General features: G+C 42.0%; 1 protein-coding gene across 2 annotated transcripts in view; it reads left to right on the top strand.

Annotated features, from left to right (window-relative positions):
- Nucleotides 1-19,213, top strand: part of rps6kc1 (ribosomal protein S6 kinase B1) — a 169,113-nt gene that overhangs the window by 146,861 nt on the left and 3,039 nt on the right. For both annotated transcript variants that reach the window (XM_043695845.2, XM_043695846.2), the window contains 2 exons: nt 17,121-17,203; nt 17,300-17,395. In XM_043695845.2, the coding sequence (XP_043551780.2) occupies nt 17,121-17,203; nt 17,300-17,395 (179 nt within the window). The remainder of the gene's footprint in view (nt 1-17,120; nt 17,204-17,299; nt 17,396-19,213) is intronic.

The following is a 19,213-nucleotide window of genomic DNA, read 5'->3' as shown; positions in this document are numbered from 1 at the left end:
TCATCATATGATTGGACAGAGTCAACATGGATTTGTAAAAAGGAAATCATGTTTAACAAATGTTAACTTTTTCAAAGTTGTAAAGAGGATCTAGCGAAGGGGAATATTTAGATTTTCATTAAAATATTCTCTAACCTGTCTCAGAAGAGTTTAATTTTAATCCATTCATTGTCCACGGGCTAGCAGGACCATCACTAATTGCCCATAAGAACGTGGTGATGAGCTGACATCTTGTATCACTGCATTCCATGTGGTGAGGTATTCCCACAATATTGTGGGATAACGAGATTCCGGATTTTGACTTGGATGATGATCAAGGTACAACAATATATTTCAAGAACTGTGGGAGCTTCAGATGATTGTATTCCCATGCGTCTGCTGCCTGAGTTTCTGGATGGTAAAGGTTGTGAGTTTTGATGTCAGATAGCCTTGGCAGGCTGCTTTGATGCACCTTATAAATGGCACGCATTGAAACCATTGGGTGCCTGTGGTGGTCAGGGTGCCAGTCATTTGGACTGCTTTTTGCTCATGATGTTGAATTTTTGAATTGTGCTTTGAAGATGTTGACAGGCTTTGGGGGTCAGGAGATGGGGTCCTCATTACAGAATACCCAGTCTTTGACTTGCTCTTGTAAATGCAGGATGTATGCTTCTGGTCAGTAATGACACTAGGATGTTGATAATGCAGGATTGTGTAATAATATTGTTAAATGTTAATTCAGGGTGAGGTGGGTGTGTAGATAGATCTCATCACCTTGGCAGTATTCATTGTCTGGCACTAATGTATTCACTGGCAACTTCTGAGCTCAAGGTGGAATGTCGACCAGGGCTTGCTGCACATGAACATAAATTACTTCATTACCAGAAGAGTGAAATAGAATTCTCTTCAGCCATTGGTAAACATCCCCATTTATAATTTGATGATTGAGGGAAGAATATTGATAAAGTAATTAAAGATTGGTGTTGGTAATGGGCAAGTTGTTGGAGGGAATCTTGAGGGACAAGATGTACATATATTTGGAAAGGCAAGGACTAATTAGGGATAGTCAACATGGCTTTGTGTGTGGGAAAACATTCACTCATGAATGTGATTGAGGTTTTTGAAAAAGTGACAAAGAGGATTGATGAGGGCAGAGCAGTAGATGTGATCTATATGGACTTCAGTAAGGCGTTCAACAAGATTCCCCATGGGAGACTGCTTAGCAAGGTTAGATCTCATGGAATACAGGGAGAACTAGCCATTTGGATACAGAAGTGGCTCAAAGGTAGAAGACAGAGGATGGTGGTGGAGGGTTGTTTTTCAGACTGGAGGCCTGTGACCGGTGGAGTGCCACAAGGTTCAGTGCTGGGTTCACTACTTTTCATCATTTATAAATGATTTGGATGTGAGTATAAGAGGTATAGTTAGTAAGTTTGCAGATGACACCAAAATTGGAGGTGTATTGGACAGGCAAGACAGTTACCTCAGATTATAATGGGATCTTGATCAGATGGTCCCGTGGGCTGAGAAGTGGCAGAAAGAGTTTAATTTTAATAAATGTGCGATGCTGCTTTTTGGGAAAACAAATCTTAGTAAGACTTATGCACTTAGTGGTAAGGTCCTAGAGAGTGTTGCTGAACAGAGAGATCTTGGAGTACAGGGTGCTAGCTCATTGAAAGTGGAGTTGCAGCTAGCTAGGATAGTGAAGAAGGTGTTTGGTATGCTTTCCTTTATTGGTCAGAGTATTGAGTACAGGTATTGGGAGGTCATGATGTGGCTGTACAGGACATTGGTTCGGCCACTGTTGGAATATTGTGCAATTCTGGTCTCCTTCCTATCGGAAAGATGTGAAACTTGAAAAGGTTCAGAAAAGATTTACAAGGATGTTGCCAGAGTTTGAGGATTTGAGCTATAGGGAGAGGTTGACTAGGCTGAGGCTGTTTTCCCTGGAGCATCAGAGGCTGAGGGGCGACTTTGTAGAGATTTATAAAATTGAGGAGCATGGTTAGGATAAATAGACAGTTTTTTTCCCTGGGGTCGGGGAGACCAGAACTGGAGGACATAGGTTTAGGGTGAGAGGGGAAAGATATAAAAGAGACCTAAGGGGCAACTTTTTCACGCAGAGGGTGGTACGTGTATGGAATGAGCTGCCAGAGGATGTGGTGGAGGCTGGTACAATTGCAACATTTAAGAGGCATTTGGATGGGTATATGAATAGGAAGAGTTTGGAGGGATATGGGCCGGGTGCTGGCAGGTGGGACTAGATTGGGTTGGGATATCTGGTCAGCATGGACGGGTTGGACCGAAGGGTCTGTTTCCATGCTGTACATCTGACTCTGTGACTGTATGGTTCGGTCTAGGGTGATGCCCTGAGAGACTCCTGCAGTGATGTTCTCGGGCTGTGCTGATTGGTTTACAATAACCATAACCACCTTCCTTGTGACTCCAGACATTGGAGAGTTTACCCTGATTCTGATTTAACTTCATTTTGCTAAGGCTGCTTAATGCTTCATTCAGTCAAATATTGCTTTGATGTCGAGGACAAGTACTTTCACCTCCCCTCTGTGATTCAGCCCTCTTCTCAATTGTTATGGAGCAGAGAAACCTGAATACCCTTGTTTGTTTTAACCAATAGACCTGTGCCACAAAATTTAACTTTTTAGTTTGAATAAAACAAAAGACATTAATTTGTATAGAACACATTAAACAAAGCAAGGACAATTCACATTATAGCAATCAGCTTCAGTGTACCTAGATTTCCAAATTTTGATTTCCCAAACCTCAGGATTAGTTTCTTCCTGTTTAGAAACAGAGGGGCCTGTTTCCTATTGTTGTCCTCTAATATTACATTGATTAAGAGTGGATTATGTGACAGTAATTGTCTGGATTGCATTTGCCCTTTTTTCGTAGACAGAACATTATATAAGAGCCTAGGAAATAGAAGGAGTTGACCCTACAAACCCTCGATCTGATAACAGTTGATTTTCTGCTTTGTCTATACTGAGCCATCCTCTCACCATAACCCTTGATTCCCGAAAGATGTACCTGGGCAGTTTTCCACTTTGAGTAAGTTTCAAGGCTGTGTTGTAGTTGTATTGAGTAAGCTTGGCGTAGCTAGTTCTGGAGCACAAGTCTTCACAGCAGCAACAGCATGATTTTGTCCAGACCTACAACCTTTGTTATACAGAGGAACCTCGATTATCCAAAGGACACGGGCGGGGAGTACTTCATTTGGTTAATCGAATGCCAGATAACTTAGTTTAGCCGAGCATTGGGACCCTACGATTTTGCCGGATAAACCGAAATTCGGATAATTGAATGCCGGATAATAGAGGTTCCTCTGTATTTAGTATGTTCAGTGAATGAATTAGATGAAGATTATTTTTTATCCTACATAGGATGTGTGTCACCACCTGGACCAGCATTTATCGTCCATACCTCGCTGTCCTTGAAAAGTTGATGGTGAACAGCCTTGAATCACTAGTGTCATGGGGAGGGAGTTAGAGGAATTTGATCCAATGACAGTGAAGAAACAGGGATATATTTCCAAGTTAAGATAATGAATTACTGAGAAGAGAATTTTGCAGCTGGTGGTGGCGATGTTTCCATGTATCTGCTGCCCTTGTCCTTCTAGATGTAAGTGGTCATGTATGTGAAAGGATCCTTGGTGAATTTCTGCAGCGCATCTTCTAGAATGTACACATTGTTGCTATTGAGTGTCAGTGGTGGAGGGAGTGGATGTGGTGCCAGTCATGCTGGCTGCTTTATCCTGGATGGTATCAAGCTTCTTGAATGTGGTTGGAGTTGCACTTATCCAGACAAGTGGGGAGTATCCCATCGCACTCCTGACTTGTGTCTTGTAGGTGTCGGACAGGCTTCAGGGTTTCAGGAGGTGATTAACACACTGCTGGATTTGTAGTCTCTGACCTGCTGTTGTAGCTACTGGGCTTCTGGGATGTTGAGGGCCCTGGGAGGAGGCTGAAGTGCATCATCCTTTAGGTGCTTCTAGCTGAATTCTGGCACACACTTCCATTGATGGTAATGGTGGGGTGAGGTGGTATGCCAGGTTACCGTTTGGAGTTTGTGGCACAGTGGTAGTGTCACAAGATCGGCAAAACAAAAGTCTAGGTTGAAGTCCACCTGTCTCTGACAGCCTACTCTATGTGGGAATGACCAGATTTGAGCTGCTAGATCTGATCTGAATTTATTTTATTTAATGTGGCAGTAATGTTACACAATACAATGGAGGGTTCCCTCTGAGGGAATTTTCTCTTGACTAGGTCATTACATTGGTCACTCCTACTAATATAGTTGTAGATATACATCTGCAACAGGTAGACTGGTGAGGATGAAATTCATTGCATTGGTTCTCTTGCCAACAGCTGGCGGTTTGGTGTTGCAGGTACCAGTTATAGAGCGACAAAGCTGCTTATAGAGTGGACATTGAAATCCTTCAAATGCTCCCTTGCTGTCGTCTTGTTTCTTCCAAGTGCCTTATTCGGCTCCAGGTTGAGCTTCTGACCATGTTCTCTGACATCATTACTAAAACCTATTTCAACTGCTGTAGCATTACTGGACTTCACCTCACTTCAGGCGTAATGGGACCCGCAGATGCTGGACATTAGAGTCTAGATTAGAGTAGTGCTGGAACAGCACAGCAGGCCAGGCAGCATCCGAGGAACAGGAAAATAGACGTTTCGGGCAAAAGTCCTTCTTCAGGACTACCTGATGAAGGGCTTTTGCCCAAAACATTGATTTTCCTGCTCCGCAGATGCTGCCTGGCCTGCTGTACTTTTCTAGCACCACTCGACCCTTGACTCTTCACCTCACCTTAGCTCATGTGCTGTTGAAACCTTCATTTTTGTTTGGTAATACCTGGCTATTTCAATGCACTCCTGGCTAGCCTTTCACATTTTACCCTTTTTATAAAATTCAGCTCATCCAAACCTGCTGCCAATATCTTAATTCACACCAGTTCAGTTTACCTAGCTCCCTGAGCACTGATCAATATTGGATTAAGCAATACCTTGGTTTAAAATTTTCATCCCTGTCAAATTCCTTTGCGGTTTCACCCCTCTCGACCAGTATCTGGCCCTACAATCTTCAGGTATTTGTACAGCTTTAACATAGGCCTCCAGAGTTTGCCCTTTTTTAACTGCTTCACCATTGGTGACCATGCCTCAAGTGCCAGGGCCTTAGGCTCTGGAATTTCCTCCCAAAATCTTTTGGGTTTTCTTAACTCATTTTAAGATCCTTACTTCTTAAAGGAGTTTCTCTTTGATAGTGCATTTGGCCATCTTATCTAGTATTGTTTATGTAGCTCAGTGTCCATTTTTATTTTCTTTATTCTTTCATGAGAAATGGGCATCACTGACAAAGGCATCCTTTTATCATCTGGTCATAATTGACCTTGAATTGACTGGCTTGTTAGGCCATTGAAGAGTCAACCACGTTACTGTGTGTCGAGAGTCGCGTGTAGGCTAGACTGGTAGAAACAGCAGATTTAGTGAAGCGGATGGACTTTTACTAGGAGCAACTGAGGACTGCAGATGCTGGAGATCAGAGTCGAGAGTATGGTGCTGGAAAAAGCACAGCAGGTCAGGCAGCATCCGAGGAGCAGGAGAATCGACATTTCAAGCATAAGCCTGATGAAGGGCTTTTGCCGAAACCGTTGATTCTCCTGCTCCTCAGAGGCTGCCTGACCTGTTGTGCTTTTCCAGCACCACAACCTTGAAATGGATTTTTAAGGCAATTGGTAATGCCATGTTCATTGTTACTACAACCACCTTTAATTCGAGATTTTAACTGAATTTAATTCCATCAGCTGCCCTAGGGGAATTTGAGCCCATGTCCCCAGAGCAATAGTTCATAGAATCCCTACAGCGTGGAAGCAAGTCATTTGGCCCGTTGAATCTGTACCAACATTCCAAAGAGCATTCCACCCAGAGCCAACCCATCCCTGGCCCTGTCCCTGTGACCCTGCATTTCCCATGGCTAATCCACCTAACCTGCATAACTTTGAACTGGGAGGAGGCCAGAGCACCCAGAGGAACCCCACATAGACATATGGAGGCTGGAATTGAACCCGGTGCTAACCTCTGAGCCACCATGCTGTCTGGTCCCCTGGATCACTCGGCCAATGATATTATGATCATGTCCAATGATATGGCAACTGTGAAGCATCTTTGAATGTTTTATTACCTTGAAGGCACTTTATGAATGCAATTTACTTTATTACTCAATGAGGTATTTAAGAAGGGAAAAGTATATGATATAGTAAATGGTATAGAAAGGGTTAATTTAAACTGTAGATGTCGGACAAGGAACACTGAACAACACAAGTAAAAAGTAACTTTGGGATTGTTTGTCAGAAGGTTTTCCTCACGGCGTGATCAATACCTGGAATAGTTACCTGAGCAAAGGAGGCTAGCTGTGAATCCTCGAATTATTGAAGAAAAGTATTATGGAATGTCAGACTCCTGGGCATCATTGTGGATGAATTAAGATGGGCCAAATGGCCTTCCTCATCTGTATGTGATTCAGTAGACTTTACATCAGAGCAGCAAAAATAGTAATTTATCTTAAGTCAATTGATAATATTGTTCCACTTTGTTTTCTTCATCTTAATGTTCTTCATTGCACAGAAGACTTTACCTATAACATTCACAGCTGAAGTTACAATTGCTTAGAACTGAGATTAATAACCATTGTAACCAATATTTTAGTTCATTTCTCTATGATTGGGGGGGATTAAGTTATGACAGAAACCCATTCTTTCTAATGTTATCAACAATCATTATTTAAATAAAATATATATAAATAAGACAAAATTGTAATTAATAGCTCTGCAATAGTTTTTTTTTCATTTAGAAATAGGATTAGTTAGTCGAATTTGACAGTTTATTTAAGGTGGTAAGAAGTTGCTGTGAAGGAGAAAATATTCTTGGACACCTTTTTTTTTAAAGAACAATGGTACGTTGTTTCTCTGAAATGAATAGCTATTCTTCCTCTTATTTGAATTAGGCAACGTTGAACATAATAAGTAATAAAAATCTCTCTTAGTCTCTTAACTCATTTGCTTTCATCACTTTTGGGGAAGTATCAATATCTTATTGGGAAGTGTGTAGTTTCTTCCGTTGCATGAAAATATTTTTCTTAAAGGACAGGTGGAACTCCTTCATATGAAAACGGAAGCTGTCTCACCATGCTGATAATCACGAAATGTTTTACTTCAACAACAGTCTTCCTCTTTCTGAGTTGACATTGAATTTTTTTGGCTCGTTCTCAAACTTACATTTATATAATACACCCACTGGCAAATTCACTTTAATACTGAATCTGTCTTTCTTAACTCATTCACGCCTGAGAATTTCTGGAGTTTTCTGGAGCCTCCATGTGATCTTAACTTCTGGGGTTTCTTATTGCACTTCAAGCGACTTCAGCACAAAATATCAAAATGTACTGCTGTAAGCAAGCACTGTGCTGGTGAATTAATATATTCATGGAGAATTCAGTCAGAATCCTGAGTTGATGTTTATTAAATGGTGTCTTCTCACCACATATCCAGAAAGAAATGAGAAGTATTATAATTAAAACGGCTTTGTTAAAAATCAGTAGTGAATTCTGATAATGGTAAACAGTGGGCACCTGACTTGGCACTTTCTGAGCAAAGCGGTATGAATGAACTGAATTAATGTACAGCTGAAATTCCACATTAACTAATATATCCTAAATTGGTCTATTAGATGGGACAAAAAAGCCTTTAACCATATAGTGTTACCTTGTGCCCAAAGCATTTGGTAATGCATTGTTCTGAAAGCCCTTTTGCTGCTGATAAGCTGAACACCTGAGGCAAGGTGTTTCATGATGTCTGTCCAATTTACTGTCAATAACACACTGATGTTATGGCCTTGACTTTAACCTGTCACTTCTAATCTGCCTGCTCTCAGCCGCTGTAATTCCAGCAGTAATTCTGGTTCTGGAGTGCTTGTTAAAAGCATGCAAGGTCTACTTAAGATTCAAAAGTTGCAGAACAAAAATGTGCTACAGACACTGCAATAAACATTCAGGAAGTGAATGTTTGTGCTCAGTGTTACCTCGAAACAGAAATATGAGAGGAGGAGCTGACCAGCCAAAATGATCAATGTAACTTTAAAAGTCTTATCTCCCTTTGAATCTCTTGGGTGCCAGAAGCATCAAGTATGTTTCCATCTTGGGCTTTCCCAGTTTTCCTCTGGGAGCCCTCAGTCTTGCCATCCCTTAACTGAGAACTGTCAAGAAGGGGTCCCCAGTACTTGCTAATCTCAGGTTGGATTGCAAAGAATTATTATGTCATTTGGAAAATGTTAGAATCTAATATGATGGTTGTAATACTGTAGTATTTAGAAGTCCAAAATATAGTCAAGCAGAGTCAGCATTGCATCATGAGGGGCCAAACATGCCTGACCAATTTATTTAAATTCTTTGAGGAGGCAATAAATAGGATTGATAAAGGGGAAACAGTAGACATAAGATGTTTGGATTTCCAAAAGACATTCAATAACATATCACACATGATGCTACGTAATAAGACGAGAACCTATGATACTGGGTGGGGTCTTACTATATTGATTAACTCGTAAAGGACAGAGTTTGGGTAAGTGGTAGCATTTTCAGGATGGCGATCTGTGGCAAGTCAAATGCTACAGGGCTCAGTGCTGGAACCACAATTATTTACAGTCTGTGTTAGTAACATGGATGAGGGAAGTGTATATACCATAACCAGATTTGTAGAAGAGGCAAATAGGTGGGAAGGCCAGTAGTGAGAATGAGACCGCATCTAGAGGTGGATATAGACAGGTTACATGAGTGAAGGGGAAAACTTGCGCAGATTCAATATAATGTGGGGAAATGTGAGGTTATTCATTTTGTTGGACAGAATAGAGGAGCTGAATATTGTTTAATTGGGGAAAGACTGCAGCACAAAGGGATTTGTGGGCCCACACGCATGCATTACAAAAAGCTAGCATCCAAGTTTAATGAGTAATATGGGTGGCAAATAAAATATAAGCCTTTATTTCAAAGGAAGCGAGGTATAAAAATAAGAAAGTCTTGCTAAACTTATATAAGGTCCTAGTTAGACTGCAAATAAAATACTGTAAACAATTTTGATCCCTTTATTTATGGAAAGATATACTGACTTTGGAGACAGGCCAGAGAATGTTCCTCCATTCCAGAGATGACCGAGGGAAGTTTCATATGAAGTGAGGTTGGGTAGACTGGGCCTACACACATTTGAAGTTGAGAAGAATGAGGGAAACCTCATTGAAACACACAGTGATGCAGAAAGATTGTTTTCCCCTTGTAGGAGAGTTGAGGATCAGATGGCATAGTCTTATTTAAGACTAAGATGAGGAATTCCTTACGAGGGTAGTGTATCTGTGGAATTCTTTACCACAGAGAGCTGTCAGAGTTAAGAATAATCGAGGCGGGGGGGTGGCGATGGTGGTGGTGGTTGGGATTCAAGATGGCAGCGTCCTGATAGGATCGTGTTTGCTGGGCTCCGCGCCGCGACATCGACAGGACAGAGCCGGAACCCGTCCCATCCACATTACTGTGAGTAAAAACACAGTAAAAGAGCTAGAGCACCTGAAAAAGGTTATTTACCTTTGTTTTTATGCAGAAGAGAATGCTGAAGAAAGGAGGAAGCTCGCCTGGGGCCTGGGCTATGGCCTAGCCCACTGAGCAGCAGGCTTGCTTACTCACCAGCTCCTGTTTGAGGAACTGGCCAAGTCTGCGAGGTCCTGGGGAAGCAGACTGATGGGAAAAAACCTCAATGAGAAACTGGCTGCAGTGTCTGCTATGCTGCAAGACCTGGGGGAAAAGGACCGATGAACTCGAGTGCTGGGCCACAGGAGTAGAGGCAGAGACTGACTCCTCCAAAAGCTGGATTAAAGCCCTGGAAACACCGGTCCGTAGCTTGTTGGATCAGGTGGATGATCTCAAACGGGGGCAGAAGAAAGAACCTTCATGTTGTTGGCACACTGGGGGGGATGGAAGGTGAGCGACCGGTAGAGTTCTTTGAGAAGTGGTTCCCGGAATTCCTTAGTTTGAAGGCTGAAAAGGGAAGTATAAAGGTTGAGAGAGCCCACCAGGTCACAGCACCAAAGCCAAGTATGGACCAGCGCACCCGCCCTGTCCTGGTCAGGTTCCGTCATTATAAAGACAAGCAGAAAGTCATGGAAGCTTCCAGAGCACAGGGGAGGTATCCAAGGGCTTTGGTGTGTGGGCGCTCAAGGGTCACGTTCTTTCAGGACTTTTTGGCGGCGGTGATCCGGAAAAGGAAGTCCTACGATGGTGTCAAGAAGAGATTGAGAGAGCTTGGGATCCAGTACTCTTTAAGATATCCAGCAGTGCTTCGGATCAATCATAATGGATCTGTACATTTATTTGACTCGCCAGCGAAAGCAAGGAACTTTGTGGACATGCTGACTTAAATAAGGCGATCGAATATGAATAGGATGGAGCTGTTCAGGTTTGTCCTCCTTTAAAGAGGACTTAGTGGAGTCTCCTTTCTGTTGGTAATAAGTTGCGTTAAATTGTGCTCTGGATGGATAGAGTATTTACCTTTTAATCTCTAAGCTAAGCTATACCAAGGGATGGGTAACATTTTTATTTTTAACTTACTTGTTTATGGTACTAGTCTTGTTTTTGTTTTTTTTTCTACCAGGTTGCCAGTGCATGTGGTATGACCCTAGCTGGTAAGAGTTGAGAGGATGGTTGGGATGATTAGTAGGGTTGTGGGGTGTGTAGGTGTCCCCTGTAAATGGGGTAAATTCCTTGAATCGGTGCCTTTGGCGATTTTTTTTGTTTGTTTGTTTTTGGTATATATAGTTTTTGTAAATTTTGTAGCTTTGTTGGCTGTAGTTATTTTAGTTTATGTAGTTTTTGGGTTTTATGGATTTTCTTGCATTGAAGTTCAGTGATTTGTAGTTCAAATACTCCCTCTCTGGAGTCTAAATGGTGCTCTAGAAGGTTATGGCTGAGGATGTGTTCAAGTGGTGCACCAGGAACATTGAGGGGAGTCACTCGCTGGTCAAGAGGAAGGTACTTTCCAGTCTTAAAAGGAAGAGGGTGGATGTTGCCTTATTGCAAGAAACACCTAGATGATGCAGAGCATTTGAAACTACAACAGAATGGTAATGACCAAGTTTATTTCTCATCTTTCAATACAAAGAGTAAAGAGGTGGCCATTCTAGTTAGAAAGAATGGTGGTGTTATGTACAATTGGCATTATCACTATTTCTGATCACACCCCAGTGGATCTAATGGTCAAGAGTAAGGATACTATGGTAGGTTTGAGGCATTGGCAACTGGACTCCTTCATCCTCGAGGATAGTACTTTTACTGAATTCTTTTCGACTGAGTTCAAGGCTTTTTTAGACATTTAATTCAGGCTCTGCCAGTAATCCATCCATTCTCTAAAAAAGTGCTAAAGCCTATGCTAGGGGGTTAGCTGTTTCCTATTCAGCCAGTAAGAAACAGCAAATGTGTGAGCAGCAATGCTTGCTTGAGACATATCTAAAAGCAGCTGAAAAGGTATACTTTGACAGGCTAAACTGCAGAGGATCACAGCGTTTCGGTCCACACTGAGCTCCATGCTCATATGGACAGCCAACAGGGAGCTTACATTTGCAAGTCAAAGGCTGTTTGAGCATGGGGATAAGCTGGGCAAGTACGTACGGTACCTTGCCAGGAAAAGGAGTGCTCCCCATGCCATTACCTTGATCAGGGAGGACACTGGAAATTCGACTCTGATTCTAAAGGGATTAATGCAGTAGTTTGGAAATTTAACTCTGAACTACACCAGTCTGAAAGTTGTGAGGATGGCTGGATTAGGATGGAGTGCTTTTTTAATAAAAAGTTTGGACCTTCCATGAGTGACCCCTGGACAAGAGTCTGTCCTTAATGCCCAGTTGTCAGAGCAGGAGGTGCAGGAGACTAAGGCAGCTCCAGAACGGAAAGGCGCCTGGTCCTGACAGGCTCCCCAGTGAGTTCTAGAAGGAATTTGTAAGTATGTTGTCAGGACCAATGCTTAGTACGTTTAATGACTCACACAGTCATGCCCTCCTCCCAGTATCGCTAGGAGAGGCGAACATCTCTCTCACCTTTTAAAAAAAAAAGGGAAGGCACCGGAAAATTGCGCTTCTGATAGGCACATTTCATTCCTGAATGTCAATTTCAAAATCCTATCTAAGATTTTGACACGAAGGCTAGAAACTGTACTGTCCTCCATCATTAATGAGGACCAGGCGGGGTGTATTAAAGGACACAGCTTGTTGAATAATGTCAGGAGGTTGCCTAACATGGTCCAGGTATGTTAACAGCAATCGGTACAGGGATTAGTGATCTCTTTAGACGTGGAAAAGGCATTTGACTGGGTCGAGTGGCCATATCTTTTTTATACTTTAAAGCAGTTTGGCCTGGGTGAGGCTTTTATCAGATGGGTAGTGACCCTCTTGCCACAGTCCTCACCAATGGTGTGCAGTCAAGCAATTTTAACATTCGTAGGGGCAGTTGACAAGGCTGCCCTTATCATCGTTGCTTTTCACATTGGTGATCAAACCACTGGCAATGGCAATATATAGGGATTCCAATATCCCCACTCCAGAAGTGGGGACAAAGTCACATAAGATTGCATTATAAGCGGATGACATGCTTGTCGTCTTATCAAACCAACAGTTTCCGTGCCACATCTGATACAATGCAGTAATTTATTTGGTGGCTTTTTGGTTTAAAAGGTCAACTTTGAGAAATCAGAGGCCATGCCCATGGATGGTCTTTTGAAAATACCTGATTCTGAGGGCGAATCGCGATTTTCCTTTTGGGTAGTTGTAGGAGGGCTTTCTCTACTTGGGTATGTTCATTGCTCCCGTCTTTGATTGGGTATTTAAAACCAATTTTGTCCATTTATTCGACAGGATCAAGCAGAGCCTTTGTAGATGGAAGGCGCTTCCGATCTCTTGGTTAGGTCAGATAGCCCTCATTAAAATGAACATTCTGCCCCGCCTGTTGTATCTTATGTAAATGGCCCTCTGCTTTTTACGAAGCAAATATTTAGAAGGCTGAATGGCTGGTTTAGTTCTTTTATCTGGTATCGCAAGCGACCCCTAATTAAACTGATCTAAACTGCAGTTACCTTCCAGGCTGGGAGGCGTAGGCCTTCCAGATATCAGAAATAATCAATTACGCTCATTGTTATTTTACGTGAATGATTGGGCCAGGGGGGATCCTGACTCATTTTGGTTGGACATCGAAGCTTCTCAGGAAAGATGCCCCCTTACTAGCTTGCTGTTCTTGGACAAAATGAGGAAAGTTTACGAGTATTGCTGTAACCCAATAGTTTATTAATACCGTCAAAGCGTGGAGGGCAATGCATCAGAGTGAGGGCAATTTTGCCAAAACATCATTTTTTACGCTCCTAGTTGGTATGCCAGGTTTTCAGCCAGGGATGATGGATTCGGGGTTTAAACTATGGGCAACTAGGGGCGTGTCTTGCCTGGGTGAGTTATTTGCAGGGGGCATACTAATGTCTTTTGACCAGTTGGCTCGGAAATATGAGTTGCCCAGTACGGACCTCTTCTGTTTTCTTCAAATTAGAAATTTCGTACAAAAAGAGACCACACTTCCATCTGATTCTTACAGCTCTGAAATGGCGAAGCAAGTGCTGAGGGTATACTATGTCGGCCATGTTTCTCACCTATTGGGAGAGGGTCACTTGGACGAGTCTGAACGGCTCTGTAAATTTTGGGAGAGGGAACTGGATGTTGAGATTTCTTCTGAAACATGGGAGGATATCTGGGAAAATGCAAGAAGGATCTCAATTTGCAACAGGACTCCAACCTTGTAATTGAAGATTCTCCACAGGGTCCACTTGGCTGCAGATCACCTTGCATCTGTGATGTGTCCTAAATGCAAAGTGAGTATGCGCATGCTGACTCATTGTCTCTGGTCCTGCCACGGGCGGTGGCCATACTGGAGTGCTGTGATAGACGGAATAAAGAGGCTCTTGGGGACAGAGGTGGAGATGGACCCGGTATCTCCTCTTCTTGGTCCTATTAATTCACTTCCATTAGATGCACACAAAAAAAGGCTTTTCAGTCTCCTCACTTTTTTTGTGCAAGAAAGAACATTCTGTTAGGGTGGGTGTCTGAAAACCCCCCTGGGGCTGTTGGGCTGGCATAAGTTAGTCATGGAACGCATCCCATTAGACTTGCTTACGAGTATGGTGCACCATAAAACTGAGAATTTTTATAAGATGTGGCAGCCCTTTTAGGACGACTTGGGTACAGATTTGTCTGCCATATTAATAAGAGCCTTTATATAACCTTAGCAATTCTGTCTAATGAATTTGGTATCCAGAGAGAAGGAACTGCGAACATATGAATATGTATAAATTTGTGTTTGTTGGTTGAGGGATATTGCTTTGTTTTGTTGAGTTGTGTTATTGTTATTATTATTATGATTTTCCTTTTTTTTAGTTATTTATTTATGCAATTAATAGTTTGTTTTGCATTCATTTGAATTGTTTGGCTTTGTATTTGTTGTAATATTAAAAAACATTTTTTTCTTTTTTTCAGTAAAAAATATATTTAACAAAAAAGAATAATAGAAGCTAAAAGGGAATTGAAGACAGTCTTGGGCGGGGGGGTTGGGGTAGGTGTGGAATGCAGGAAAGCGGAGTCAAAGTTTAAAAGATCAACCGTGCCCTCATTAAATGACCAAGCAACCTAAATGGGCTGAATGGCCGTCTTCTGCTCCTATGTTTTAGGAGCCTTAGAATTAGAGGGGATAAATTCAGAACAGAAATGCAGAGACATTTCTTCAGCCAGAGAGTGGTGGGCCTGTGGAATTCATTGCCACAGAGTGCAGTGGAGGTTGGAACGCTAAATGTCTTCAAGGCAGAAATTGATAATTCCTTGTGACATCAAGAATTTAAGGGCTACGGGGAGAATGCGGGTAAGTGGAGTTGAAATGCCCATCAGCCATGATTGAATGGCGGAGTGGACTCGATGGGCCGAATGGCCTTACTTCCGCTCCTATGTCTTATGGTCTTAAATTATCCTTTCACTTCAAAGAAACAGTTCTGCTAATTGAGCCAAACTAATTTGCTTAGACTTAAATCAGTAAAAGTCAGTATCTCACCCAATAGGACAATTAAACAACTAGATTTGTGGTGGTGCGGAATAGTTTTATGCATGCAAGAACACACAGATATTACTTTCTCTTGGCTAGAGTCCAGAAAAATAGCCTGCGTTTTGGAACAGTCATAGGCTCTTCAAACCTGTTCCTCCATTCCAGTTCATGGCTGTTCATCTACCTTAGTCATATTTATCCATGTTATCCATTTATCTTTTGAAGCTCTGTATTTCCCAAGCACTGTCCTGAGGTAACGGTGTGTGGGGAAAAAAGAGAAACCATTGCAGGATATGCTTTGCGAAGTTCACCTGGTGAAAGAGTAGCATCCAACAAAGACAGTACCTTTTAAACTTGAAAATAGAGGGGAGGCATTGGTGTGAGTGACCGTCTTTACAGTATTTGACATTCAGGAAAATGTGCAAGATAATGCACCACAATACAATCGTGGGAAGATTCATTTGTAACTTTCATTAGGGACATTTTAATGTTATTAGCAGGGTGTCAAACCCATTACATAGTTTCAAATACAGAGTTGCGGGAAAGGTGGACACTTTCAGAGTCAACACTACTTTCAAGGACTTGAAGAAGGAAGGTAGTTTTAAGGTTGAGCGATAATTTGCAAGAGTAGAAAAATCAAAGGTCTGTATTTTTTTTGAGGGGGCCATTTATGATAGCTTTGAAAGGGAGATGTTTACAATATCAGCTGGTGTGAGGTCTATGTGGAAACATTGTTCAGCAGGTCAGTGTGGACAAGGAAGCGGCGGATGGATTGCATGTAGTAGATGTGCTTGGCGATAGGATATGAAGGTCAGGGAAGATAAAAAAAAAAAGTACAGCTTTGTGATAAAGGATATGGGAGACACTTTTGATGAAGGTTCGAGGTTTTTGATTTGATTTATTGTGGCATGTACTGAGATACAATGTAACATGTTGTTTTGTGTGCTGTACAGGCAAATGGTACCATATAAAGTGCATCAGGTAACGGAGCAGAGCGCAGAATACAGGTTACAGCCGCAGAGCTGTTGCAGAGAGAGAGAGAGATCAGCATTAACCTTGGAGAGGTCTGTTCAAAAGTTCAATAACAACGGGGAAGAAGCTGTTCTTGAATCTGTTTGCAGATGTACTCAAACTTTTATATCTTCTGCTTGACAGAAGGGGAGGGAGGGGTCTTTGGTTATGTTGGTCGCTTTCCTGAGGCTGCAGGAAGTTTAGCTGGAGTCCGTCAGTGGCAGGCTGGTTTGTGTGATGACCTGGGCTATGTTCATGACTCTCTGTAGTTTCTTGCATTGGAAAGAATAGTTGCCAAACCACGCTGTAATGCATCCAGATAGATGCACCATAGAAAGTATCCTATAAAAATTGATAAGATACTTTATGGACATGCTTAATTTTCTTAGGCTTCTGAGGAAATAGAGACTTTGTGTTTTCTTGACCGTCACATTGATGTGGGTGGACAGGACAGATTGTTGGTGATCATCGCTCCCAGGAGCTTGACCCTCTCTACCATCGCCACCACAACACCACTGACGCAGACAGCCGCGTGCCCTCCACTCTGCTTCTTGAAGTCTATGACCAGCTCCTCCATTTTATTGATGTTGATGGAGAGAGTGTTGTTTTTATACCATGCCGCTAAGCACTCAATCTCTCCCCTGTATTTGAGATCCAACCTACAACTATGGTGCCATCAATAAACTTGTAAATGGAGTTGGGGCGGAGTTTGGCCACAGTCGTGAATGTATAGGTAGCCAAGTAGACTGTCTCAATCTTAATAAAGTCTGAGGGCTTTGTTGTTGACTGTGATAGTGGTGGACTAAGGGAAAAGGGTAGCAAAACCAGTGTCTGCAGAAAACTAGACATGGCATCAGCCACCATTATGGTGCAAACATTTGGTTATAAGAATCTTTTATAAGAGACTGGAACTGTATTAAAGCTATGTGTTAACGTGTAACTTCTTTTCCACACAGAGATTGGTGGGACAGCAGAAGAGACTGAAGCTTGTGACTGGTGGAGTCTTGGTGCAATTTTGTTTGAGCTCTTCACTGGAAAAGTGAGTAGAGCTGGGTTGGGAGCTGCGTTGCAAATTTGAATTTTCAATTATGTCTGAATAGTATTCAGTGATGGTGGCTGATTTTCTTTGTTACAGCCTCTGTTTCAGTGCCATCCAGCTGGAATAAATACACACACAGCTCTAAACATGCCAGATCACATGTCGAAGGAAGCCAGATCAGTAGTGCAGCAGGTAATCAGTTATTATAATTAAATTCTGCAGCAGAGAAATATTACGGATTTATACTTTAAAGCAGCATTACCTTTTTGTTATACATACATGGAGGAACTGAGTGAGGGAAGTGAGAATGTTCCTTTCTTTCCATTGTGGCCTGAAGGAAATAACTGATGCTGGATTATAATACATTGGGGGTATCAGCAGCTTTCCTGTATTTCACACAAGGCCTTATGTGCGAGTGTATATGTGGAATATGAGCTGATTATTTGATGGTGAGAAGACCATGGCTGAGTCTGCATTTGCAAAGTTTCTTGGAGCAACTGCTGGATGAGTCTGTAGCAACTTTTATTTCCCTCCATTTCAAACCCAGAATAGAGTCATACAGTTGAACAGTACGGAAACAGACCCTTCGGTCCAACTCTTACATGCTGACCAGTTATCTTAACCTAATCTAGTCCCACTTGCCAGCACCCGACCCATATCCCTCCAAACCCTTCCTATTCATACACCCATCCAGATGCCTTTTAAATGTTGTAATTGTACCAACGTCTTCCATTTCCTCTGGCAGTTTGTTCCATACACACACAAACTCTCTGTCCCTTAGGTCACTGTCAATCTTTCCCCCCTCACTTTAAACCTGTGCCCTCTAGCTTTGGATTCACACACCCTGGGGAAAAGACCTTTGATTATTCGCCCTATCCAAGCCCGTCATCATCTTACAAACTTCTAATTGAGATCAATTGCAGCACCCTTCCCATGGCCCAAATTGAGATCAGATAATGCAGGTCATGGATTGAATAGACATGGCTGACTTCAACAGTGCTCCATCCTCTGGAGTCTCCCTTTTGTAAATTGCGCGTGTGGGGAGACTGGCCAAGCTCCCCGATGTTGACAGTAATGAAACCAGACCCCTTCACAAATTCAGTCATCTCTCCTCAGTTTCTGTCTATCAATGCTAGCTGATTCCAGCGGAGGTAATGTGGAGGGTTTTACAATTTGTTTTAATTAGCCCCAGAACAGTAGCTGTTAGCAGTTTAAATATTGATGGCTTCAATTTTTGGACCTGAGGTGGAGGAAGCTTGTTGGATATCCTTTAACACCGATAACAATAGATGGATGAAGTTTCCTTTTCATGTGGATTAATCTATTGAAAATATGATTAAACCTTGATTGGTACATTTTGCATCTATTCGAACACCCCTCGTGGCTTCAGCAGACATTAGTGCTTTTACATCTAATTAATTCGCAATGTAGTCATTGTTGCAATGTAAGGAAAAGGGTCAGTTTGATGCACTGCAAACTCCTTCAAATAGCAATCTGAAAATGACCTGATCAAATGTTCCGTGATTTTGTTTGGCAAGGACTGAATACCCTACTTCAAAATTGGGCCTTGGGATTTCTTTGCACCCATCTGAAATAGAATTGACATCTCACTCGGGGGGAAAAAAAAGCAACTCTGACAGTGTAATGCTTCTTCAGGACTGGACTGGATTGTTAACTTGGTTTATGTATTGAAATCTTAGCTTTGGATTAAACCAAAGATTAGAGTGCTGTATTATGGCCGGTGCTACAATGAAACATTTAATTTATCAACTTATAAACCTTAGGCATGGCAGTTCTAAATAAAGTTCATTTTTCTCAGCATGCTATTTAGCTCTAATTTTCTGATTTATTATCCAACTTTCAAGAGAAGTTAAGTATTTTTCTTAAAATGGTTTTGGTGAATCCTAAATGATTCTTCATTTGCAAATTTTATGGTCACGGGAAAATTAAAATTGTAATGCCATGCACTTAAAGTAAGCACAGCTGTGTGAAGGAACAATATCTTCAGCA

The sequence above is a fragment of the Chiloscyllium plagiosum genome, unplaced genomic scaffold, assembly GCF_037043375.1.
Source record: "Chiloscyllium plagiosum isolate Xiang-an unplaced genomic scaffold, Cpla_swu_hap1 HiC_scaffold_10, whole genome shotgun sequence".
NCBI lineage: Eukaryota > Metazoa > Chordata > Chondrichthyes > Orectolobiformes > Hemiscylliidae > Chiloscyllium > Chiloscyllium plagiosum.
This window is presented reverse-complemented; position numbering and strand designations above follow the sequence as displayed.